Source organism: Protopterus annectens, chromosome 10.part0, assembly GCF_019279795.1.
Source record: "Protopterus annectens isolate FY-2018-M chromosome 10.part0, PAN1.0, whole genome shotgun sequence".
NCBI classification, from domain to species: Eukaryota; Metazoa; Chordata; order Ceratodontiformes; family Protopteridae; genus Protopterus; species Protopterus annectens.
Genome location: NC_056744.1, coordinates 298,144,794 through 298,170,875, shown reverse-complemented (window position 1 = coordinate 298,170,875; position 26,082 = coordinate 298,144,794). Strand labels below are relative to the sequence as shown.

At 38.6% G+C, this 26,082-nt stretch overlaps 1 protein-coding gene across 1 annotated transcript in view; it reads left to right on the top strand.

Annotated features, from left to right (window-relative positions):
* LOC122814130 (WD repeat-containing protein on Y chromosome-like) overlaps positions 1 to 26,082 on the top strand; it is a 1,041,762-nt gene that overhangs the window by 939,246 nt on the left and 76,434 nt on the right. Inside the window, exon 14 of the mRNA XM_044086745.1 lies at positions 16,576 to 16,674. Within this exon, the coding sequence (XP_043942680.1) occupies positions 16,576 to 16,674 (99 nt within the window). The remainder of the gene's footprint in view (positions 1 to 16,575; positions 16,675 to 26,082) is intronic.

Sequence of the window (26,082 nt, the reverse complement as noted above, 5' to 3'; positions counted from 1 at the left end):
TATTTTTTAAACACCTTTATTAGAATCATCACTTATGACACATACAGATTTACATTTATATAAAAGTAATCAAACCATATTAACAATTTCACATTTACAAATATTATAATTCACATCTATTATTATACATCATATAATCTAAGCAGCATTTCATACATGATTCAAGTCCTGCCATCTCTTAAACTCATTCCTTCTCCTAAAACATTTTCTGCATTTATTGTTCCCACAATTTCCATTTTTCTATGTAATTTACTCCTATCCTTTATTAAAGATCCCACTTCCTTTCCTTTTATCTCTTAGTATTTCCGACAGATTACTCTGGAGGGAATTTTAAAGTCTTCCACTTCATTTCACTCCCAAAAACATATGTTTCCAGTTACCTCTTTCTTCCTCCAACATCTACTGGAGGAAAATTTGTTGGAGTCTGCTTGGGATATAAAAGTATCTATACAAACACTTCCCCCTCAAAAATTCACATCACTCCATATTTGATCATTTTGGCATCACCTTTGCCATTCTTTTAACCATTATAGGCATAAACACTTCATAATCATAATATAAAATTGAAATTTGTTAAACAAAACTTTCCGGATCTTTATCACTTTCTTCCTTTCTCGATTCCAAACTTCCACAGGAGTACCATCTATTCCTGGAGACTTTTATGTAGATTGGTTATACATCACCGTTTTTATCTTTATCTCATCTCCTCTTGTCTTAACTGTCAGTTACAGAGCCTCATCTACCTCTGCCTTTGTTGTATTTAAGTCTTCCATAAATATTTCCTTTTGTGCTTTTTCTTGATTACCTTTGGTGTATTTAAGTCTTCCATAAATATTTCCATTTGTGCTGTTTCTTGAGTTCCTCACTTATCTGCTTTATACACATTTTTTATGAAATTTTCAAAATATCTCTAATACCTCTACAAGATCTCTGGTTATTTTTCTTGTTATAGGCTCACTAAGTTTGGCAGTGACCCTTTCTACATTATGTTGCATAAGTGGTTGTGCCAAAAGGTTTTGTGCTCTGGAGTGTTTGTGCCAAAAGGTTTTGTGCTCCGGAGTTAATATAAAAAAACAGTTGCCTAACAGCAATCTTTCTAAACTCCTGCATATTATCCAGATATTACCTTATTTTCTCTTTAGCACTATGCAGTTATGCCTCTTCTTGTTCTGTGAGATTACCCTTATCTTATAACATTTTAACCTTTGTCAGCCCCTCTAAATAAATTATTACTTCTTAACCAGATCTCCTTTTCTTTTATTCTACCCTATTTTTAAACTTGACTTTCATTTTGTCCCACTCAATAGCTATAACTTCTTGAGCACTTTCTATCTTCCGTAACAACTCCCGGATAATTTCCGTTACCCATTCCTTAAATTCCTCCCTTTTTAACAGGTAGGTGAGGATGTGCCATTGTCTTGTCTTTACTTCATCATCCTGCATTGTTATCTTAGAAATGATTGATGCATGAACTGAAATAGTTATTGGATGTGCATCAAAGGTCTGAATTAAATGTACATGTTCCTGTGAAATATAAGTTCTGCCAAGTCTAGTCCACTTATCGTACCTTTGGGAATAATATGTAAATTCTCTCCAAGTTCCTGTTAATGAATTCACATCTTTCATAACAAATATTTTCATACTTTTCTTCAGAAATCTACCCTCTTCTGAAGTATTTCCCCTTCTAGGCCCCCCAGATACATTCTCATTGTTGTAAATCAAATTCCCCACCTATAAACAATATTCCTTGCTGAAAGCTAATTAATTCTCACAATTATTTAAAGCTCCAAAATAGCAGTTTTAGGTGGTGTATAAATACATGTCAGCAAAATCCTCATCCCTTGGCAGTAGTCCCTTCCTACTACAAATCTGCTATTATTATCTAACATGAAGGGGGACAATCTGACGAATAAAGGTGAGCAGATTAAGATAAGCGGAAAGGATATTGCATGATTAACTGCTCTGTAGAAGAGACTCTAAGGCAAAAAAAGCCTAGGAAAGGCATGGCACATTAGTTTGGCAGACTGCAGATATATGGGAGTCTGAACTTGTTAACATCACAATTCAGATAATAATGGTTTAGTCAGAGCCAGTGTGGTCACGTATTGTAGGTATACTACATTTCAGACCACAGACTTGAGCAGGTAAAGAATGATCTCCTTATTCTCTTGGATAAGAAATATCAGGTTTAGTGTGTATATGGAGATTGGGGGGTATAGGTGGCCTAGGCCCTGAACAAAGCACTTTATTTTGTATCAGTATCAGAGATTACTAGCTTAGGTCCATGATGATGATGCGGAATGAAGTCTGAACTAGTACTCAGCCAGCCTAAGTTTGAATAGTAGATCCTACACTGCAGAAGCCAAGGGCGGATGGTTGATGCTGGCTGACATATTCTGAAGGGACAAATCCATGGTCAGGTTGTTGTCTGCCATTTGCAAGTTGAGGCTTACTAGTGATAAATATCAACCAGGTACTGGGCACTTGAGTTTGATGCTTCCAAGCTGGTAATGGTAGCTCTCCCAACATATATATAAGAGAACATGCATGCACTGACATTGGCACAGGAGGCCCTCACACTGATGCATATGCTCATGTCAGATGAAGGGGGGTTTAGTGACAAGATAAAAATGCCTTGGCTGCCTGAGGTAATGAGGGTTTTGGTTAGCTTAGGCAGACCAGGAGAAGTGGCAACAGCAGGGACCGAGGCAAGGAGAGGATCATTGCTGAAACAGGCCCACCCCTCCAGGGTTCCTGGCCTGCTAGTCTCGTCTGTGTGCTGTGATGATCATAAAATGAGAAAAGCACCAATGATTTTCTTCTTTGGTGGATGATAGATCCCTCCAGTCAGCTCTTACATGAACTGATGCCCATGATACCAATGATAGATGGAGTAAATTAACAGGAGACAATGATGGTTGGTAGATACAAAAAGTAGCTGATGAAAATTTAAGTTTAAAATAGAAGAAGCAGAGAGCTCAATCGTTCATACTTTATTAAAAAAGAGAACGTGAAGGTACAAAGTGTTCGAGTTGCATCAACTCTTTCTCAATGCAGATAAAAAACATTCACTGCACTCAACATTTATATCACAGGACCAGCTAATTGATTACATCATTAGTTGCAGTTAATTAGCAAAAGACCATTCCTAAAAAATATTTTAACCAACATTTCACTTTGTTCTTTGACTTACTTTGTTACTTAAAATAATAATAGAGAAACAATAAAACATAAATATCATATAAATTTTCTCTTCGACTTTAAAATAGGTTTAACAGTATTCCTTGAATTTAAACCTGGAAGCTTATCTGCTCTAAAATAATTTATCCAGTTATACTCTGCAGCTTCAGTTCTTGACACAGTACTGCCCCTGTCACCCATTTACTAACCTTTTGTATCACTCTAAACTTAAAATTATGCTCATCTCCACATTCTATAACATGTTTACATAAGGCATTAGTTCCAACCTTCTTTCTTATTTCAGATAAATGGGAGGCTCTTCTGTCCTTTAGCTTTTGATTCATTTTACCTATATAAAAGTTATTACTTGTAACACAATTAGCAATTTGCACTAGATTTTCAGTGGTGCGTGTAGCAAAGGTATTAAAACAAAATGTCTTACCAGTCATAGGGTGAATAAAAGAAATGTCAGAATTTATATATTTACAAAAAGATCCTTTAGTAATAACTTTACTATTATTTTCAATAATATTACTTGTCGTGATATCCTTATAGCATAAGTTCTGTTTTAAATTCCTTTCCTTTTTAAAAGTAAAGGAATGTCCTTCTCCTACTATTTGCTTCAGTTCAAGATTTGAAGTCAGTATAGACCAATTTTTTGTAATAACAGATTTAATCATACTAGTATGTCTATTATACTTAGTGATATATCTGACCATCCTGACTGGCTCTTTTTGTCAAACTGCCACTTTATCAGAGAAATATGGTTTCCCTATAGTCGCATGCTCACTCATATTATTTACATTGCGTCGTACTATAGCACTAGGATATCCCCTAGATTCAACATCCATGGACATATTATTCAGCTCAGAGAAAAATGTTTCATATTTTGTATTAAGTCTAGTAACCCTTACAAATTGGCTAACAACACTATTAAATATGTTTTTATGTATACTAGTATAATGTAAAAATCTAGATGTATGTACATTCTTCTAATGAATGTAGTATCAATTGACTCTCCATCCTCTTCTAAAGTAATGACGAGAAACTCAATTTTAGTATGAGAGAACTTTAAATCAAAAGTCAAAAAATGAGTAGTAGTCTGCAAATAATCAACATAGTTTCTCAACTCCTCTACATCACCTGACCAAATAATTAAAGTATCATCAACAAAACATGTATAATACATTAACCATGACTCTTTAAAAGTTCCCAACTTATAATCATCATACACAAAATGCCTATCCCAATTAGCAAGACTGAGGATGGCATAGGTGTTTGCCAAAAGGGTTCCCATAGCCACCCCTAATTGTTGATGATCTAATTGACCATCAAAAAGAAACAATATTTTCAAGAACAATCTCAAGCATCAAGTATATTAACTCGATTTTAGAAGAAGAGGTATACTTTACTAAAAACTCTCTTATAAGCTGTATCCCTACATCATTAGGTATGACAGTGAATAAGGATTTAGTATCCAAAGTCACAAACATCCAGATAACATTCATATCCTTACTTTTAGTGGACCATTCATATTGGGTGAACAAAAAATCAGTCCTTTATATAACTCTGACTATTCTTTAGTAGATCATGTAGTTAATTCTCCAGATATTTAGAGACTGATGCTGTAATCCACTGACTACCAGATACTATAGGTCTCATAGGTGGCACTTGTGTATTTTTATGTATCTTAGGTAGTCCGTAGATAGCAGGTACTACTGGGTTGGATACATATAAATAATTATAAATTTCTGGTGTCATAGCACTATCCATAAGTAGATCATATAGATGTGCCTTCACCTTATAAACAATCTCATTCAGCTGTAAGGAAGAAATAGGTTTAAATGTAGCCGTATCAGATAATAAACCATACATCCACTGAAAATACTGTTCTCTATCCATGATCACTACCTTATCCTTATCAGCTTGTTTGATTACAAAAATGTCATTCTTACAAAGATCCATTATGGCCTGTCTTTCACCCTGTGATAAATTATAAAAATTATCTACTTTATTATTGAAATAATTATCATAAATTTCCTCTTCACAGAACTCATAAAATGCTTTAACTAGGACTGTGCTATTGGGAACAAACGTGCTTGTTCTTGCCAAGGGAAAATGACCAGTATCAGTGGTCTTATACAATAATTTTAACTCAACATTATGTACAAATAGACACAATTCTGTTAGTAGCTCATTAATCTTTCCTTGTGCTGAGGATACAAACGTTAAACCCCTATCCAACAATTTTAGTTCATCAGTAGTTAAAAATATTTAGATATATTTAATACATTAAAGTCGATGGTGCCTATTTGCTACTGGTTTTGCACCTTGTGAGAGGGTAGGGTTGCCACCTTTTCAAATGGCCAAAGTGGGACTTTTTCGGGACACACATCAGATTTTACAGGCCGACACATACCCATGGTCAGTACAAAGGCTAGAACTTAACTTTTTTTCCTAAATAAAAGTTTATTCTTGTAGCAGTTTAGTTGCTTATTACGTTTCTTGTAACATTTAGGTATTTTAGATACAGAAATAACTATTTTATGCAACTATTACATAAAATATGGGACATAATTATGTCCTACAATCTCAGGACATTTGCCCTTTTTAATATTTTTTGTCAGGACACAACTGCCCAAAGAAGGACTGTCCCACTCAAAGTGGGGCAGGTGGTAACCCTATGAGAGGGCCCATTTTTGATGTTTGCTGGCCTGCCTGAGGCCTTACCTGCGTTCGGGTGGTTAGTACAGTCTGTTCCTGCTGATGGCTTCTTTCCCTGCTGCCGCTCTTTCCTTGCTGCAGTTTTTGTACTTGTATTGGGAGTTTCAACTGAATTCTCCCCGGTGATAAAAAAGAGTGGTCGTTAACAGTATCGGTAGAAGCTTGGGTAGAACTAGTAGCCAATACCTCAGAAGAACCTGCATCATTATTGCTTAAGTCAGTTTGTGCAGTTTGAGATGGAATAAAAGCAACATCCGTAGAATGGAAGCCGTCTAAGTCATGGACAGCTTCATTACATCTTGTGGACGTGCCAGTATCAATAGAAGTTGCCAAACCAAACAAGGGCGTTGGTTTTGATGTTGATGTCAGCTGTTTCGGATTCCTCGGCCAATGGAAAACATGCTGTTGTTCAAAACCACGGATATCATGGTTTAGCTTGTGTTTTTTTTGTATTAATAAGTTTGTTATGTTTTTGTCTTCTGGATATTATGCTGTTTGGGACTCAAGTTTGGTATCTGTGACTTGTTTTTGTAACTAAAGTTTACAGGGATCCAGCTAAGTGAGGTTAACGTTTTGCAGAAAAATGTTATTCACATCAGTTAGTAGTCAAGAACCTAAAATGTCAAAATGGGTGGTTGCTAAATATCAAATTTCTTTCTAAATAGTTCATCAGTTCCATGGCTAAAAGTGCCTGTCTGCACTTTATGAAACAAGTATGTATAATCCTTTGGAAGTAGATGTAACCTCCATACTATATACAGTAATAAATTATACAGATTTTTATGCAAAAAGTGCAGGCTATTGTTTTGCAGTTTATTTTGTTAATAAAGATACATCCCTGTTTTTTTTTTTTCTTGAAGCTGAAAACTACTGTCACACTATAAAAGACTGATCCCAGAATGCCTCATTATGTAAATTAGCATATTGGCTACTATATTTACATGTTGCAGCAACACCAAAATTTCATGGTCTAGAAAAACATGTTATCAACTATGTCTTGCAGGTGGAACAACTATCTGAGAATTAATATGAGATGATATAGTAGTGAAACCACAATGTTATGTAAGTAACTGCTCTATTGAAGAAGTAAGTTATGGTTAGCTACCACTGTGCATTACTGGAAAATATAACTCATGCTCGATACATAATTTTTGATGCTGTGGTCATGCAGAAAAATTTGCAGAGACATTATAAATTCAAAATACATACTACAGTCTTCATTTTTTTAAATAACTTGCAACTTTAATATCAGGATTACAGCTGGAAATAAAATTAAATGTAAAGGAAAGATGCATAGAAAGTGTAGCACTTTAAACAGCATCAGAATGCTTTGTTCATTGGTCACTTCAGCTTGAAATGCATATACATTCAGCATGCAATGCACTTTGGAACAAAATCTTGACACTTTGTCTATGCAGTTTTATGCTCCATATCTGTCTCATACACTAGACAACACATTTGTTCACAGTACAATAGATATCTCAACAATGTTTTAAGTCTGCTTCTTTTCCGGCTTTTGTGACCATCTGTGCTTATGAAAAGCCTTTTAAAACTGTGACTAAAGTAGCAGTTACAGCTGTAAAAGGCACATTGCTGTAGATTTAGACTGCAAGTTTGAGAATTTGAAAATACCATTTTTCCTCCTCAACATTAAGTTGAGGGGGTGCTAGTTATGAGGTAATTGCACAGGGTGCCAGATGACCTAGCTATGGTTCTGTTTGCTCCCAAACTATAGCCAGTTCTGATTAGCAAGTAACCATATGTACATGCCATTCTAAGCTATAGAAGCAATAGTGCCCCTACAGAATCATACTTAAGTGTAAAACCTGCCACTTCCCTAATATGCACAAATCAACAGCATTAATTATTCACTTACATGAAAGGGTTTAGGATTTTTCATCCTACTGGCTTCAGGCCTGAAATTAGCACTTAACATCCTCTGTGGCAAGAAGCCTTGACTACAGCCCAGATGGTCCCAGTTTACCAAGTAGCTCAAGCACTGTTTAAGTCTGTGTCTGGTTGGACAAGCAATGAGGTGATGTACTTCAAGCACATGCCTTACCTTAGATCTTATAGATCTGGCTTGCCTGTTCTGTCCTCCCACCCCAAATTTTTATGTCTTCACACCCTCCAAACCCTAATATCATCTCTGTCTGAGATCTGGTCTCCACCAGAGCTCCACTAGAAATACACCGGCATGTGCCCCCCCCCCCCTCCGATAGGTATGCCCATCCTCCTCGCCAGCACTGTCAGACATCTGAGCTGATAATCAAACTCAGGACACCTGGGTCATTGTCAAAGATTAATTCCTCTGTGCCTCTGGGTAGCTTGGCTGTCTCTCAGTTCTATCACTTCAGTTTCCACTACCTTTTCTAATTTTGGTGATATTTCTTCCCCTTATTGTGTTCCTATAGAAGAGACATGCACTGTTAGTGTCATTATCCTGTGACAGATCTAAAAACTGGAAACAAAAACACTTTTATATCCAGCAGACTACTGTAGAAAAAGAAGCCATGTTGTGTACTACTTTATGGAGCAGTAATCTCCCCTGTAAAATGCTACTGCTGTTTTTATTTCTGAATTCTCTAAGGATGTGTCCTGTCATCCCTACTGATTTTTGCTGTAGTGACTGATATCATATACTACTGTTGTCTATATACCTGGGAGCTGTGGCCAGCTTTGCATAGTACTTGCACATTTGTTCATATTATACTGAGGTTATCAATAGAATGCATTATTCTTCAAGCACCAAAGTACCCTACCATCTGTAAATCTTTTCTGATTGTATTTATGAGCAGAATACATGCTGCCATGGTGGTGACGTATTAAGATTTGATTTACTGTCATTATCCATGCAGTTTAAATAAGTGAGTTCTTCAGATGTTTGCGAGAAAATAATCAGCACAGAAGCCTAATGTACATTGATTTGGCATGCTTTGCCTTTCGCAGACTTTTATTAGGGGTAGCACTGCATAATATATTACAATAGAACTACTCTGGAAGTGACTACACAGCCAAATAACATTATTATAAAGTTACTGTGATATCGTTGTGGCAGTGTTTTCTAGACTTGTACTGCTTAATAATGTTGTTCATAATAGAGTACCACAAGCAGAAAAAAAGCTGTACAGAATGCACTGCGTCTTCAGTATTGTGCCTTTTTCATTAGACACAATGCTTTATTAGTAGCAGCTGCAGAAAACTGAGCACTTGTGAACTATGAACCACACAAGGTTATGGAATGTTCTCAGATGACATTCATGGCTTCTTACCTACATGCATGAAGAGGACCAGACGACTCAGCCACAGTTCTTGCTGTTGGCCATTGCTACATGGGAGATTTACTTTCACTAACTCTCCCATGTCAATCAGCTGCCGATCCAAGGTTACACTCTTTATAACTCAAAATCTGATAGCTCCTACACAATAAGCAAACCTGTCACAAAAACAAACATAAACACATTTCCACATCTAGCGCAGAAATATTACAGACATGATATCACTATATATTTCCATGATCTTGCCTCTTCTCATGTTATATTGCCTCTCAAACACACAGCGATAACCTGCAACAAAATATGCTAACCTTATCAATCCAGCAACCCCACACACCATCTTTCCTGCTATCATGTAAAACATATACACTGCATGAGTAAACTCCTGCACACTATATTGAATTTTACCGTGAATGTACTACCTAAAACATAAATATCAACCTTGTACGAGCCTTCTTTATCTTAATCAACCCATCAATATCCTTCTATACTTTAACAATCATCAGACTTAAGTGTACATTTTCTGTGTTTATTTAATAGAGTCCAAGCCATTCAATGGTGCAGTGGTAGCATTGTCACCTCACAGCAAGCGGTTCTCTGGTTTGATTCTTGGCTGGAGTGCTTTCTGTGTGGAATCTAAATGTCCTCCCTGCATTTGTGTGTTTGTGTTTCCTCTGTGTGCTCCGGTTGCCTCCCACATTTTAAAGACATGTCTGGAGTGTTTCTCCCTGTTTTGCCGCTAAAAATGGCTTTGTTCCAAGTTGGACTTTCCTGGTGAACAAATGTTAAATAAATAAATACTAACCATCACAAAAAAGGAAAGACATTATAATAGCACAGAATATGTGCAAAAACACTTAAAAAGTATATAGCTATATAAATCAGCCCATGCTGCTTTATACAAGATCTAACACTTTCATCACAAACATACCGCTAGGAATGATAAATATTCTCTAAAACGAGCTCACATTTTTTTATCTATTTAACTTATTCAGTCATTCATTCCTTTATTGATTAGTTTGTTTGCTTGTTTGATTAAGTGTTTATTTATGTATTTATATTTGTTAACTGGGGTACAACACTGATCTCAGTGGACCATTTTAAGATTCAGTCAGGCAGTTCATAGTTGAAATACTGCAGCGAACAAAAACACATTATCCATAGTTAAATTGAAAGCAGACATTAAGATAAAGTTCTGACATTCAATGAAATGGTATAAACATTATATACATAAAGTTCTAACACTGACATTGTATATCTAGCAGGATTATTGAACTGCCTCCCTGCATACAATATTACTCGTTTCATATCTTGATAATATCTGAATACTGGCTCATGCTACACATTCCAGAGCAGGTAATAATTCATGTTTGTAATGTGCACAACTTGTAGCTGTAATTTTAAAAGCTACTTTTAACTGTACAACAAATGCCATATTATAATGGAAAAAAAATGTCTTTAGTTCCCCATCAGACTTGTCATCTAATAGAGCTTATTACGCCCTCCCCTGAATTTTTTAGTCACATTCATTTTAGTCAGACAAATCTCAAAGCTGCATACTATGTTTGCCCACCCCCTTTATTCGGTGTTCTAGGAATCGGGTACTTTTGCATCTTAACCATAGCTTTCTGCCCAACCTGCTAAATCTACTCATCTTAATGAATCCTTTCCACTAGCAGTCATTACTCATATCCTGGGGGACATGTTTTACTTACCGAGGGTGTCAGCAGGTAGCTGAGGTATTATACAAACAAACTGGATCATTTAGAAGGGGGCTTTTTTATCATCATCTTGTTCTCTCACAGTCTGTCAGTCATCAGATTCCTGTTTTTAGCTTATTTGGTAAATTTGTTCTCATGTGAGACAAGGTCTACTTGTATAAGGCTGCCATCAACTTTTTTTTTAAGTTGTGTGGTATAACCTCTTCCCCAATTGATTGACTTCTACACTGACAGATGGGAGGGCCTGATGCACATTCCTTTTTAGATGTGCATGTCTCTACACATGCCCCATGATGGTTAGATGAGAAATACAGCTTCACAAAGCCAAATACACTTCCTCGGCCCATACACCACTGCTTCTATAGGTTTCCATTTTGCATCAGGCCAAACTGCCTTCGCCCCCTAGGGTGAGTGAACTGACATTGGTCACTCTTTCTCACTCTCTTCTGCCCAGCTTCTCCAGAGCTGGACTGATTAATCTAATATACTGGTATTTTTATATCTTTTTGAATTTTATATTTTGCACCACCACACAAATTTTATATGCCTGTCTTTGTTTTTTCCTTATTTGGATTTAGAGTTAACTTCTGTTTGTTATATATATTCTATAAACACTGACTTTACTTATTGCATCACTTTGTTATCCAGGTAAATGATCGGGTGTCATTTGAATTATCCTTTTTAGCCATGCCATGATCCAAAAGGGGGAGGATAACTACAATATATATTAAAAAAGCCACATAAACAGCTTAGAATGGTTTAGATGTGATAAAAAGGGAGCGTACCCAGGAAAAACCCATGCAATATCAAGCAGAACATTGAACCTCCACAGAGACAGTAACCAGAGATTATGACTGAATCCTGACTCTCTGAGGGAAGTACTTGTTTGTTTGCAACTGCATTACTGTAAACAAAGTGGTAATATGTAAACATCAAGTACCTACTATACAAAAACTGTCATTGTAGAATACGATTTAGTATTCAGTACTCTCCATTGTCCTGGCTGTTAAGAACAGATTCAGATATGAACAGAAGATAACTGATAAAATAGAGGGACATGATAAATAGGGTTAAGCTGAAATGAGTGTCCATAATTCAGGCACAAGAAACAATTCCAACATCAAGAATATCAACCGTTTTCAAGATTTTTTTTTCCTTAAGGTTTTTGATTTTACCACCCTATAAAGCCCCTTTCCCCACAATCTTATGTCCCATTCATTATCTTTGCCTAGCTAGCTGTAACCACATTATCACTGGTATTTCCGCTGTAGTCTGTGGTTTCTTTGTCAAGAACTGTTAAAGTTCAGCCCCCTTAAACTCAATGCATTCATAAGAATGTATAAAATCTAATTAACAATTAAGTATTGTCATAAACTGTGTCTGGGGTTTATAGACAAATTTGGTGTACCAGCACAGTTGTAGTCTTTGAGGGGATGGCAGCGTGATGAGCTGCATAGATAATCAGAAATGCATTATTCAGTACTGCATGGACAGCCTAACAGACAGACCACATTAAGAGAAGCATAGTGGAATGAATATTGTTAACTTTCTAGGACCATGAGTCTTTCTTCTTTCTTCACACTCACACACACACACACACACACACACACACACACACACACACACACACACACACACACACACACACACACAATATTGCATAAACTCTCTTACTGCCAACATGACTATATGCGGTGCCAACATTTGTGAACCTACAGTCTGTCCAAAAAATATGCTATAACAAAATAGTAATATTCGCAAGCAATATGCCCTGTAAAACTCACAAATAGTCTTCAAGCAGCTACACTGGCCTGAATTGCCTTACTACTTAATTGTCTCATGACTAACATAGTCCACAGCCTCATCCTCAAACTCAAAAACTGCCCTGCCTAACACATCTCTTACAACTTTACCAGTCAAACCACCACTTTGGTCAGCTGAGAAATCCCTCCTGGAAGTAATCAAATCCAAAAACTCCTCAAGAGATTCTCTATGCTCTTCATATACCTCTAAAATCTAGAACTCTATACCTCTAAAACTTAAGCAAATCAAACTCTCTGCAACTTTCAAAACCAAACAAAAAATACCTCATGGACATCTTGCACTGGTCTTGCTACAATCCTGGCTAACTCACTTCCTTACACTCCTGCTATACCTATGTAATGTATTCTATACTCTCTATCCTTGGTTACACTAGCCTCCCTCTTTTATTTCACTCTTCCCATTCAAATTCACCCTCTTCAAATACCCTATTGTCTCCAAATAATTTCATAACTCTTCCACACCTCTCACAAACCTAAATCTATAGTCAATCTGCCAACCCTGTTAACGCAAAACTGACCATGTGTCACCCCCTTACAAACTATGCCTTCCCACTCTTGAATAAGATGCAGTGTAAATCCAAAATCCTTGTTTGCATATATAAGAATAAAAAACATAATTTACTGGCTGTATATAGGTTTACAAGTATATACTTGGCTAATAACCACCAATCAAGCCTTTATAAGCCTATCCATTCAACTCAACCCAACTATGTCCGTAAGTATTATATAAATTTATTGTTTATTCAATTTTGGTATGTTAATTAGGCTGTTTCTACAGGTTATGTGAAGGGTATGTTAGTTTGGGCATAGCTATTTTCTGCCTCTATCTATCAGTTCCCTTAACCCCTCCCCCCAACAGAGAACCACAGCTCCTCAACCTTTTTATCACAATCTTCAGAGTGAATCCCCCCCAGGCAATCCAAGGTTTATCCCAGAATATTGGTTACTAGCATTACAGGCAGATATTGTGTTTCTCCTGCTGTGGCCTAGAGTCCCTCATGAAAAATGTCCATGGCATGGGGCAACAGACTGTGGATAAGTTTCTGATTTCTCATACATTGGTCAAGGTTACATTTAAATAGGGATAGGGATGGATTCTGCTTCTCATGGGTGGGAGCCTGTTCCACAGCATGGAGATCCTCTGAGACATCTGCCTCGCCAACATGTTTATGTCACAAGTAAAATTTAAATCCTTAGATCTAGTGGTTCTGATGCTGTTCATTTTGCAGATGTGCAAAAGGTCCATCAGAGCTGGATATGAGGATGCCTTTTATGCCAGATATAGATGACCTCCCAGTAACCTGTAAGAGACCGAGTATCGAGACAGGGCTTTAAGGCAATCTGTATAGGACAATGTGTTTATACCCTGGATTCTCCTGGTAAGGAACCTTTGTGAAAGTTCCAACTGTTTCATTTGTTTGGTCAGGCACATGCCGAAGAAGGCATTATACTTGATGATGGGTCTGAAAAAGGCCAAATAAAGTGGCGCTATGACTTCCTTTGACCTGGATTCCATGCTCTTATTTACAAGTTGGGTGACATAGATTGATTTTCTCACTATCTTGCCAGATGCTGGTGAAAGGCTGGATCGCTGTTTATATTTGTTCTCTGATCTCTGACTACTGGGTTGCCTCTTAGGGGTGTCTTATTGAATGAGTAATTAGTCTGAGTGGCCTTTTTCTCAAAAGGCACTATAATGCATTTCTTGGCATTGAATTTTAGTACACGACTTTGGCACCAGTCATTTGTTTATGTTAGATCCTCTTGTAAGATGTTTGTGACATGGGTAGAAATTATGATAGCTCCCAGTTTGCAGTCATCTGAGAACTTGGTCAGCCAAAGGCCCTTGACATTAGCCTTTCCATCCATGAAACAGATGACAAATAGGAGCGGTCTCAGCACAGAACCCAAATGATATCCTGCTGGTGACTGGTCTTTTAATAGAGGTGGTCTCATAAGTACTAACTTCCTGGATCCTGTATGTGAGCCAGCTGGCAATCCAACAAGTTATGTAGGGGTTTATGTCTAGTTTGGTGAGTCTGTCAAAAATACCAGAGTCAGGTATTCTACTGGATGCCTTAGACAGGTCCAGGTGAGTGGTATGCACCATTTTCTCTCTCATACATTGCCTTGGTGACCTTGTCAAAGAAGTCCACCAGGTTTAGTAGGCATGAGATTTCCTTGACAAAGCCAAACTGAGTTGGGTCTAGTGTCTGATGGCTGTCTATGTCTTTGTTGATCATTTCCATGATAATTCACTCCATGACTTTGCATTTTAGACTAATCAGACTAATGGGTCAGTAGTTTCCAGGGTCATTTGATGGTCTACCCTTGTGAAATGGGATAACCCTTGCAGTCCTTCATTATCATCATACAGGGCTTGTTTTGAGGCTGTAGTTGAAAAGTGACTCAAGTGGTCCTGATAGGTCATATTTCAAGATATTTAGAAGGCATTCTGGGATGTTGTTGGGGCACATTGAGGCTGTGTTTTTGGCCTTAGTGAGCACCACCAGGACCTGCTCTCTGCTAATAGTTGGACCGGTATGCTAGTAGTTATTTTATGGGGGAGACAGGGGGAGTAGGAGGTAAAATTTGAGCTGAATTTGTCAGTAAACAGATTTTCTATGTTTCACTGTCAGTGAAGGTAGCACCACATACCACCAGTTTGGCATACTGCTGTATGCTGCCTTTGAGTTACGGACATGGATGTAGAAGGCCTTGTGGTTGTCATTAGCTTGTGAGGCTGTCTTGAACTTGTGATTGACTTTGTTGGACTTATTAGTCCTCTTAGTTTCCTATTTAGTTTAATTAAAGAGGTCTTATCATTTTGAGAGTTGGTCTTCCTGATTTTAGCCATGACTTTTTTTCCCTTTTTTTATATACCCTATAAAGATTTGGATTCCAACAGTGTGATTTCCTTTTGGAGTTTGTTTTAGGCTTACTTCTAGTAGGTACAATGAGGCTGAAGTCTGACAGTAGTTAAGAGTGTTATCACAACTGCGAATGAAGCTACAAGATTAAGGCCCCAGACAGGGTTGAAAAAAATACAAACAGCTAGTTTTTAAGAATTCTTCTTCTTATGGAGGTAGGAGTGCAATATATTTACTTTATATATTATTTATATGTCTTTAATCAAATGTATATAAAGAAATCTATCTGCACTGTAATCTCTGTACAAAATAAATATACCTGCATTTTAATCTCTGCATTTAACTATGCAATCTCAAGTGTCCTGAAACAGTGTGCAATTGTACCTTGTCTTTATGCTTAAGGGAAAAAAATTGCCATCTTAACTTGTATGAAAAGGAGATTTATTTCCCAGGACTCCAACAGAAATGGGCAAATTTTTGCCCAGTAGACTATCCTGGTTAACAATTGCAATCAGTCAATAAATAAATAGTACTAAAGGAAGAGATCGCTCTAGGCTGCTTGATGTCCACAGTAAGGCAAAAGACTGTCAATCACGAGAAAGGTAGGCTAGCATGGCTAAATCATGATGCTGAGTTATAGCCATTGCTACTCCAAACATCACTCCCATTATGTGCGCAATGATTCATACTGTAAAAAACTGGTATGCGCACCACAGTGCAATGTGGCTGTTTTATGTTTCTGAACTGGGCTGACAATTTGACTTTAATCATTTGTATACACCATCTGTCTCATTTGCATGGAGTTCCTTATTTTCCATGTTGTTATGCATTCATTAGCATGCATTACACACCGCACTAATTTTACCCTTGTGCAATCGTGTGTTATTTGTGCCTCTGAACTGCATACACCCTGAGTGTTGTTTCTAGTCATACTAATTTGCACTAAGTAATATTTGTGCATGGATTTTTTTTGAATTTTTAGAGACCCTACATCAGGCAGTGAAGACCAACCACTGGAAATGAAAGCAAATAACATGAGGCCTAATTCTCGGCACAGGATTAAACACAAAAAAGAAGATGGGTAAGGCTGCTTTGACAAGAAATTTAATGATACAGTTCTATTAATATTATGCGGGAATTGTAGACATAAATATCACGCTGCATATTTCCTTTTCTGCAGTATTTTTTCCCTGAATTTTAGGGCAACTATGTTAACCTCTATGTGTTTTATTATGCTAAAATTTTATTATGTTAAAAGCTTAAGCTAATATGAAATATGTAGCTTAATGACAGTAGTCTGGAGCAGATGTGAGCCACTCAAATTACAGCATGTTGGCTATCTTACCATGGGATAATATTGCTGGCTCAAAAATAACGTGTAAGATCAAGGAAGCAGTCTATTTTACACATTCATACGGAAAATGAAAGATACCAGCTCTTTGACTTTCAAACTTAACAAAAACTATTTTTTTCAAGGTTTCCTCCAGCAGAAATGTATTGTCTATTTATACCCTTCAGTGATGGGCTACACTTAAAACCAAAGTACAAGGATGAACCTCTCCTAGGCCCATATCTCATCTCTGTGTTGAAGTAACTCCACCGTGTATAACAACAGCCAAAACTGGGTTGTCACTCTCCACAACTACAGGGTCTCTGGGCAAGCTCCTGTTTACATCTTCACTGGTCCTCAGAGAGAGGGACTAACATTCTGTCTTGCAGTCTACCTCCATATAGGCAATAGTAACTTGTAATTAGTGTCATGTTATCTACCTAATAAAATTATGTTCCTGACTACAGCTCTATAACAGTGTTTCCATATACAAGCGGTTTATCTTGACATTAAATGCACAATACATTTGTGCTGAACTCAACAATGTTAGACATTAAAGAATTCAGATTTCCCACACATATGAAAACAAACCAGAAACTGTTGCATCTTCCAGCTGAAAAAGTCGAAAATGAAATACAAGAAAATTATAACATATTCAATCAATGAGGAGAGCTGGAACATTTTAAATCTGCAAAGTGGAGCAAAGATTACAGAAAGGAAAGGAAAGGACAATGAAACTATATAAAGCAGCTGCATGTTTTGCAGAAGAAGGTGTTGGAAAAGGAGGGCTGATAAATGAATTCAGTATTCACGAAGGAAGATCTAGTGGATTTACCAAATTAAATTAGTAAGACATTCTCCAAAATGTGAGCTGCTGGATATAATTTATACTTAGAGCTTCGTTTTATCAAAGGTCAATCCTGAGTGATAGAATGATAAAGGGTTTAGGCCAAGTTCTTCAAAAACTGCAGAAACAGGTTATCAAACACCAATCACAAGTAAAAGCAACTAAAACAAAAACAATAAATATAGAGACTTCAGGGGCATGGACATCTATGAAGATCCCAGAATTTAACATACACAAAAGTTCACAGATACAGCAGGACACACAAAATAACAAGATCCACAAAATTTCCTGAATTTGATCTAAACAACACTCAGGCGTAACAACTACACATCCGCCAACAACAGAAAGCTGCAAAGTAATTTAGGGCAGCAAAAACACCTACAGGTCATTGTCCTCAATCACATACGGCAGGGCATAGGGTGGGGGGGGTCCCCCCCAAATAAACAGAATTTCTGATAGATGCAAGTTCCCAACAGAAACTGAACATAAGCAACTCTACAGACAAAGCAAAAGGCATTAGCTTAACAGCACAAAATGTGTTCATGTCTTACAATTCCTGCAGAAGTCACAGTTTGAACGAGGGATACAATTCACACATCAGGACACCCTTAATAGCAGTACTGTACAAAGAGTGGCTGAACCCAGAAATACAAAGCAACACACACCCTATCAGTGGAATGATATAAATCAGCAAATAATTTAGCAGTAATTCATGACTGGGTGCTAGTAATGCAGGATTCTCCTACAGTTGGCATGGTTTGTTCACCAGGGTGAAGCCTGGTTAAACAAAGTCCACTCTAGCTAAATGCTGCATTATCCACACACACACACACACACACAGGAGTGGAGTATTGCTATTATACAATGACATTATTTAACAAGAAAAATCTTACCTTTTATAAATAATGTCATTGTATAACAGGACTTTAGTGCTCTTCTGCCATGTTCTGGTTGTCTGGGGTATTAAAGGCATTTACTGGGCATGCTCTGTGGCTACCTCGTATATTGCTTCCTCGGCAGTTTTTTTTCTCTGCTATTTTATTTTCTGATGAAAAGTCTACATGGTTTGAATAAACTTCCACAGAAGTGTGAACATTTGTCTTGATTTTGTTGGATTATTTATGGAAAAAATGTGTGTTCGGCAGATGCCTGAGGAATGAAGTCAGTAAATAATGGTGGACTTCTCTGTTTCGGTAGGTAAGCATTAGCAATATATGCCATGAAGCTGTTTTTAGTTTATAATAGTGCTCATGGCATCAACATCTGTGAGGTTTATTATTTATTTTTTTTGCTATATTATATTGTTCTCATTGTTCTGCTCCATGGAACAGTATACTGGCATTGAATATTTTGTTTATATTTTACATTCTCCACTTAGTAGCATGTAGAAAACCAACCAAACTTATTCCTACAAGGAGAGCTCTATTTACCATGAGCGTGCTGATTGGTTTGTCCAATCAGTGTGCACATTTTGGAATACTAATCATTAATTATTGTATAATCTAATATATCAAATATGAGGAAGATGCATGTCCATACACAGCAGCCCCAAATCCATGAATCCAACGGCTAAATAGATACAATGTTAATGTACCCGATGGCCCAGCAGTGACAGATGGTATGCGTGACAGAGGCCATAGCAAGTATAAAAACAGGGATACCTGACAGACACATGCTGGTGAACACAGATGGGAACACACTGAACTGCAAGAGGGCACATTCGGTTGCTACTCCTGACAAAGTGATACAAGTGATCTGCCAGTGCCTGTGGGTATCCAAACATTTCATACATACCTATCTTGGCTACAAGGTTACTAATGTTAGACCAATGACATTGCTTTGTGGAAGGTTTTAGGCCCATAGTATGAACTCTTTAAGACTATTTATTTGATTCTGTTCATGTTAGTATGAGACCCAAGTATTCAACAAAATCTAAAAGGCTTAGGACATTTGCTGGAAGTGTTGGCGTACAGCAAATGCTGGAAGTGTGATGGGAAAAAGAGTTGAGCATGTTTTCAGGGAAAGTAATACTTGGCAGATTTATAAAAAAAAATCATTAGAGAGTTCTTTGTCAGAAATGTTGAGTGAGCAAATAGTTATAACTAAGACAATGATATTTTCAAGCTGGGACACAGGATCCGAATTGCCTAGACATAGAAGGCCTTACTAAGTTTAATGATCACCAAAAAACAATTAGTAGAAAATTAATATAAAAAATGTAAACCAACTGTAAACTGAAGTACTGGATATTGTAAAGTAGATAAAATAACCGGAGATGGGATCTTTAGAAAATTGGATGAGCAAATTAAATATAAATAAATTGAATTTGTGGGAACAAGACATGCATACTAATGTTCAGGAGAATAACTGAGGTTTAAGGGATGGCAGGAATTTATCAATTTATGTAATGTTGGAGTGAATAATAATTATTAAAAGAAAATGTGTAAGTATACTGCATAAAAACAACATGAAATATAATGGTTTGTTTCAGCTGGGATTTAACAAAGATGTTTAAAAAAAACAAGACAGCAAGCAGATAATGGAAACCTACAGAGGAGGACCTACACATGGCACATAGTCACTTGTGCACCCCTCTACACTTTTCATTGGATGTGGAAGAGTGGCCACAGATCACATCTCCACAGAACAGAACTATGGAGGGAAGAGGACATTGTCAGCCAGTAGGTCTGCAGAAAGCATGTAACATAGTGCCTGGACTGCCCCAGATGTAGTTGTCCAGGAACTATGAAATTGTGCTTTTGAGTGTTTATAACATGGCATCACCTTATCTTCTCTAAGGTTATTCATAGCTCACTAAGTAAGCTGTACAGAGACTACATGTGTTCTAAAGTATAATCACACTTTCAAAGTAAAACTAAAGTTAGCTTTACATTTTCAGGTATTATTTAAAAGACATGAAAACGCAGGCATTATTGAAATGAAAAGTAAATATTATTTTTCGGAAAATTGTAACTGACTGAATGAATACATTTTTCATGAAAATGTGGAAATTGGTAAGGTTAAAGTTCCATGCTGTTTAACAGAGATTTACAAATAGCTCAAAATACGGTTCTGTATTACACCATTGCAGACACAGGTTGTCAAATGCATCTTTGTCGGACAGTAAAGCGCGAAAAGGCAAACTAGCGAAGCGTCTTTTCAGCTAATTCTTTCCCTGGGAAAGAATTCATTTGGCTGCTTTTGCTACTTTGCCTTTTTGGCACTGTAGTGCGATCTTGGAGTTGCTATATTTCAGTAGGAGGGGTGTGGGAGGCACCCCCCCTCACATTGGGGAGTGTGCCCCCCACATTAAGTAATGTTTTACTGTTTTTTTATTTTTTTTTGTTTCAGAACAGTGATTGTTTTCCATTGGAAAACAATCTCTGTTCTGAAGTTTCAACGTTGTAAGCTTTCGCTTACTTGGGGTCGGTTGTCTGTCATTCACTCTTCTGAGCGTGCGATATGATAATATAGACCACAAAATACATATGCCAAGTAACTTTCGGTATATACTATATAGGTTCATAGGTTTATACTAGGCTATCTGCCCTAAGGCATTTATAAGCCGAGCCCAAAGTTTTGTGGCTTAAGCCACCCCTTATGTTAAAAAATACTGTGCCCATTAGTTTGTTGTGCCTCTGTCCAGCAGTGACACAGAGATGATTCCCGGGGTAAACCTATGATCTCCCATCCACCGGTCAAGATTTCTCTTGAACAGAGCCAGCGAGGTGCTCTGCCTCACATGGACCGGGATTTTATTCCACAGCATAGGGAGTCTCTGGGTGACAAATCTATCCCTCCAGCATGTCCTATTTATATCCGTGCTAAGGTTTAAGTCGCTTGCTCTAGTGGATCTGGTAGATTTGGATTTTTTGAGGTGGAGCATGTCCATTAATTCTGGGTTGGACATGGCCTTGTATGTCAGGCACAGGTCACCTCTGAGCAGGCGGTATGCGACTGAATAGAGCTGGAGTTTCTTCAGTCTGGCAGCATATGACAGATTTTGGAGTCCCTTTATCCTTTTGGTGAGGAACTTTTGGGGTCTCTCCAATTGCTGCAGGTGTCGGGTGAGATACATCCCGAATGGGGCATTGTACTCGATCATTGGTCTGGTACAGGGGAACAATGACCTCACTTGATCTGGATGTGAATCCCTTCATGATCAGGTGGGCAATGTAGAAGGTCTTTCTAACCACTTTAGCAATGTGAGTGTCAAAAGAAAGGCCACTGTCAACCTGGGTCCAGGTCCCTGATAACCTCTTCTGTGCTTAATGGATTGCCACTTATATGGTAGCTTGGGGTTACCTTGTTTTTCCCGAAGGGTATGACTATACATTTTTTGGCATTTAACTTCAGGCCATGGCTCTGGCACCAGCTATCAGTTTCCGTGAGACCCCTCTGAAGGATATCTGTGTCCGATGTATTTTCCACTATGGCGCCCAGTTTGCAGTCATCTGCAAACTTTGTCAGCCATAGTCCTCCTATGTTTGCCTGTACTTCTGAGAAGTAGATGCCGAACAACAGGGGGCCAAGGACTGAGCCCTGTGGGACACCACTTGTGACCGGCTTGGAGTCTGACATGGTGCCAGCAACTCTAACCCTGTGGGTTCTGTCCTTTAGCCAGTTTGCAACCCATCTTGTGACATATGGGTTTACATTTAAGCTGGTAAGTTTCTCTATAATACCCGAGTGGGGTATTGTGTTGAAAGCTTTTGCAAAGTCAAGGTAGGCTGTATGGACTGCCTTTCCCTCATCAATGGCCTTGGTGACTGTTTCGAAGAAGTCGACCAAGTTCAAAAGGCATGATTTGCCCTTGACAAAGCCAAACTGGGTCGGGTCCAATGTCTGCAAGTCCCCTATGTCTTTGTTTATGAGTTCCATTATGATCCTCTCCATAGCTTTGCAGACTAGGCTTGTTAAGCTTATGGGGCGGTAATTACCAGGGTCCGTAGAGGCACCGCCTTTGTGGAGTGAGACCACAGTTGCCGTACGCCACTCCTTGGGCACGTATCCTGTGGTAAGGCTAAGATTAAACAGCTGCCTTATATGCGGGTTTAGTTCCTCGTTGAGTTCGTGTAGCCCACAGCTGGGGACACCATCCGGTCCCATTGTTGCTGTATTTTTAGCTTTAGAGAGAGCAGCTTTCACCTGCGCATTTGAGATGTCTGGGAGGCTACACTCTGCTGGGATAGTTATCTCTCCTTTGGGGAGAGGGGTGAAGTTTGCACTGAACCTGTCTGCCAGTATGTTGGCAATGTCTGTGGGTTCAGTGATTTTTGTATCATTTTGGACTAATTCTGAGCATATCTGGGAGTTTCCACCCAGGTTTCTAACATAGCTGAAGAAGGCCTTATGATTGTCTTTTGAATCTATTGCAATTTTTCTCTCAAAGTTGGCCTTGGATGATTTTATGAGTGCTCGTATTTTTTACTAATAATGATCAAGGGTGTCTTCTCTTTTATGGATTTTTCTCTATCATGTAACAGCTTTCTCCTCTTATTGTAAAGTTTGTTTATGGCTGGGGTCCACCAGACTGGACGTTTGCCCTTGGTGGAAAGAGTCTTGGTTTTATTAGGGATTGCCTGATCCATGCAGTCCTGGAGGTGTTCGTAGAAGGCATTTGTAAGGGCTTCCACAGCTTGGGTTGTGGTTTCCACTGGCTCGGGGCCTTGAAGGATACCACACCAGTCTTGAGTAGTGTGAAGTTTGCTTTAGAGAAGTTCTTCACTGTGGTCTTTTTTGTTTGGGGTGGGGGCGGGATGTGGATTTCCAGTGAGATTAGTTTGTGATCTGATCTCACCAATGAGGGATATACTTCCGGTGTGGAGCATTTTGTCCCCATGTTTGTGATGATGAGATCTAGTATATTTTCTCCTCTTGTGGGAACGGTGACTAGTTGTTCCATGGCATTTGAATTTATGAACTCCAGGAACCTTTGGGCTAGAAAGTTGGGGCTTGAGTAATGTTCCCAGTCTATATTCAGGTAGTTGAAGTCACCCAATATAATGGTGTTTGGAGATACATTTATACCCTCCATTGTCTTCAGGAAGGCTGTGTGGGGTTCCTGAGTTTGAGAGGGTGGCCTGTAGCATGCTACAAATTGTAGAGCAGTTTTGCCTATGGTTAATTGCACCTGGATGGTTTCCGATGCTTCGTGCATTGCCACCAACCTGGAGGTGTGGGTATCCTTGATGAATATGGATACACCCCCTCCTTTTGTGGTGTGGTCCAGGTTTTGGGGCCGAACGCATGATATGAGGTAAAACCTGATAGTGCCGGGTGCTCTCAGGAGCCTTGAACCAGGTTTCAGTCACAGCACAGACATCGATGTTCTCCATACTGAGAAGGGCCTCGAGTGCATGCATTTTGAGATTTAGACTTCTGGCATTGAGCAGCATTACCCTTAGTTTCTTCCCATTTTTGTTTTCTAGGGTGGTAGGTTTAGAATTTGAGCCTTGCCTAAAAAGGCACTATGGGGGTGGCAAGAGCCTTAGCCAATATCCGAATCCCAGGGGTGACAGGTGCAAGCTGTCCCTTGCAAAGCAGCGTGGCTTGTCAAGCATGTCATCCCAGGCAGACAGACACTGGATCCCCTTTGAATGACACCAGAAATTAAGCCAATTGTTAAAGCTGATCATCTTGTCTCTATGTTGTGGCATCATTCTTGGTGAAGGAAGGATACTGCTCAGGGTCAGGGTCATACCTGCCTGGGCTACATAATCAGAGAGCTCCTCTATGTCTCTTTTCATGTAGTCCAGGGTGGTACGTCTCAGGTCGTTCACACCAGCATGGACAATGACTGTGTCATATTTGTACTTGCTGTGGAGTGACCCGAGTGCTTGTGTTATGTGACGGATTCTAGCGCCCGATAGTCAGCTTACTGTGACCCTCTCCTTGTTCAGCCTGGTGAGTGGGACGTCAGTGTGTCTGACTATGGAGTCACCTATGACAAGTATGTTTGGTGTTGTATTTGGCCTTAAGGGCTGTGACTGCTTTGCACACTGATTTTGTGGTTTATGTGTTGCCTGTGGTGTGTCATGAGGTGGCAGTTGCTTGGGTGTCTGCTTTGGAGGCCTCTGCTGTTTAGGTAAATTTTTGCTCAGAGCCTCCGAGTATGACTTTGTGTGTTTATGTGTTTGATTCATTGTTGTGATAGCTTTATGTGAGACTGGTTTTGTGGTGTGTGTAGTTGCCTTCTCCTCCTGTCTGGTCTTGCCAGTCCTGAGTTGAGAGAGCTCAGCCTCCAGTTTGGCTAAATAGCTGCATCTCTCGCAAGTATTTGTGTTATGTGGGAGGAGGAGAGGGTTGTCAGTGTACATGAGGCAATTGTAACATTGCCTCAATATTCCCAAATTCACCAACTGGACAGGAGAGGATGCCAGCATCTGGCCCTTCGACATGCTAGAGAAATTTAGAAGTTAGGGGTGTAACTGAATAAGAGAGGACTTAGTAAGGAAGTGGGTACTCCTGGGGGGGGGGGGAGGTTGCTAGTGAGGGACTTTGTATAATACAGAAGTGCTAAACCTGAAAAGAAGATGCTTTTAAGACAAGTAAAAGCTTTTAGGAACAAGTGCTGCACTTTTTAGTTAAGGGATATACTGTTTAGATTACTAGTAGAGCAGTTCTAAGGGAAAAAATGAAGAACAGACTTTATGGAGCCAGAAAAAGTTTAACCTTGTTAAACCAGTGCTGCCCGATGCTGCTCTATTGGCAACTCCGCGCTAAATCACGCTAAAGCACTCTAAAGCGTGCTTGATAGCAGGGGCTGGAAAGAGCCAGGAATTGACCCAAAACAGCCAATAAAACTACAGTTTCAAGTCAGTAACCACTCCCATGGGGGGCAGGGAAGCAGCTCAATGTTTTTCACTGCCACTGATCAACAGAAAGACTTTCCTTTAGCCCAAGCAAAAATGGCCTCACAGAAACTTAAAAACAGTTCAAGAACAGCAAGCCTGTAACTTGAACTTTCTTAAATCTCAGAAAAGTGGGAAAAAAGCAAGATTTTTTTTTTTGTTTTTGTTTTTTCAGAGATAGCAGAGGTTCACAAGTAATATCAAGTTATAACAGTGCAGTAAATGACCCCACACAAGAGTGCTAGGCCAAAGACAGAAAATATACAAGTTTTGAGAAAAAAAGATTTTAAAATTAAGTGCAAACAGGAAATCCAGTAAACAGCTTTTGGTTGTGCTCTAAATACAGCTACTAATGCAGAAATCAAGTTTAACAAGCCAGAAAATGCTCAAACTAGGCAGCTATGCAGAAAAACTTATCAAAAAACAGAGGAAAAATACTTAAAATCTCAAAAGTGGCTC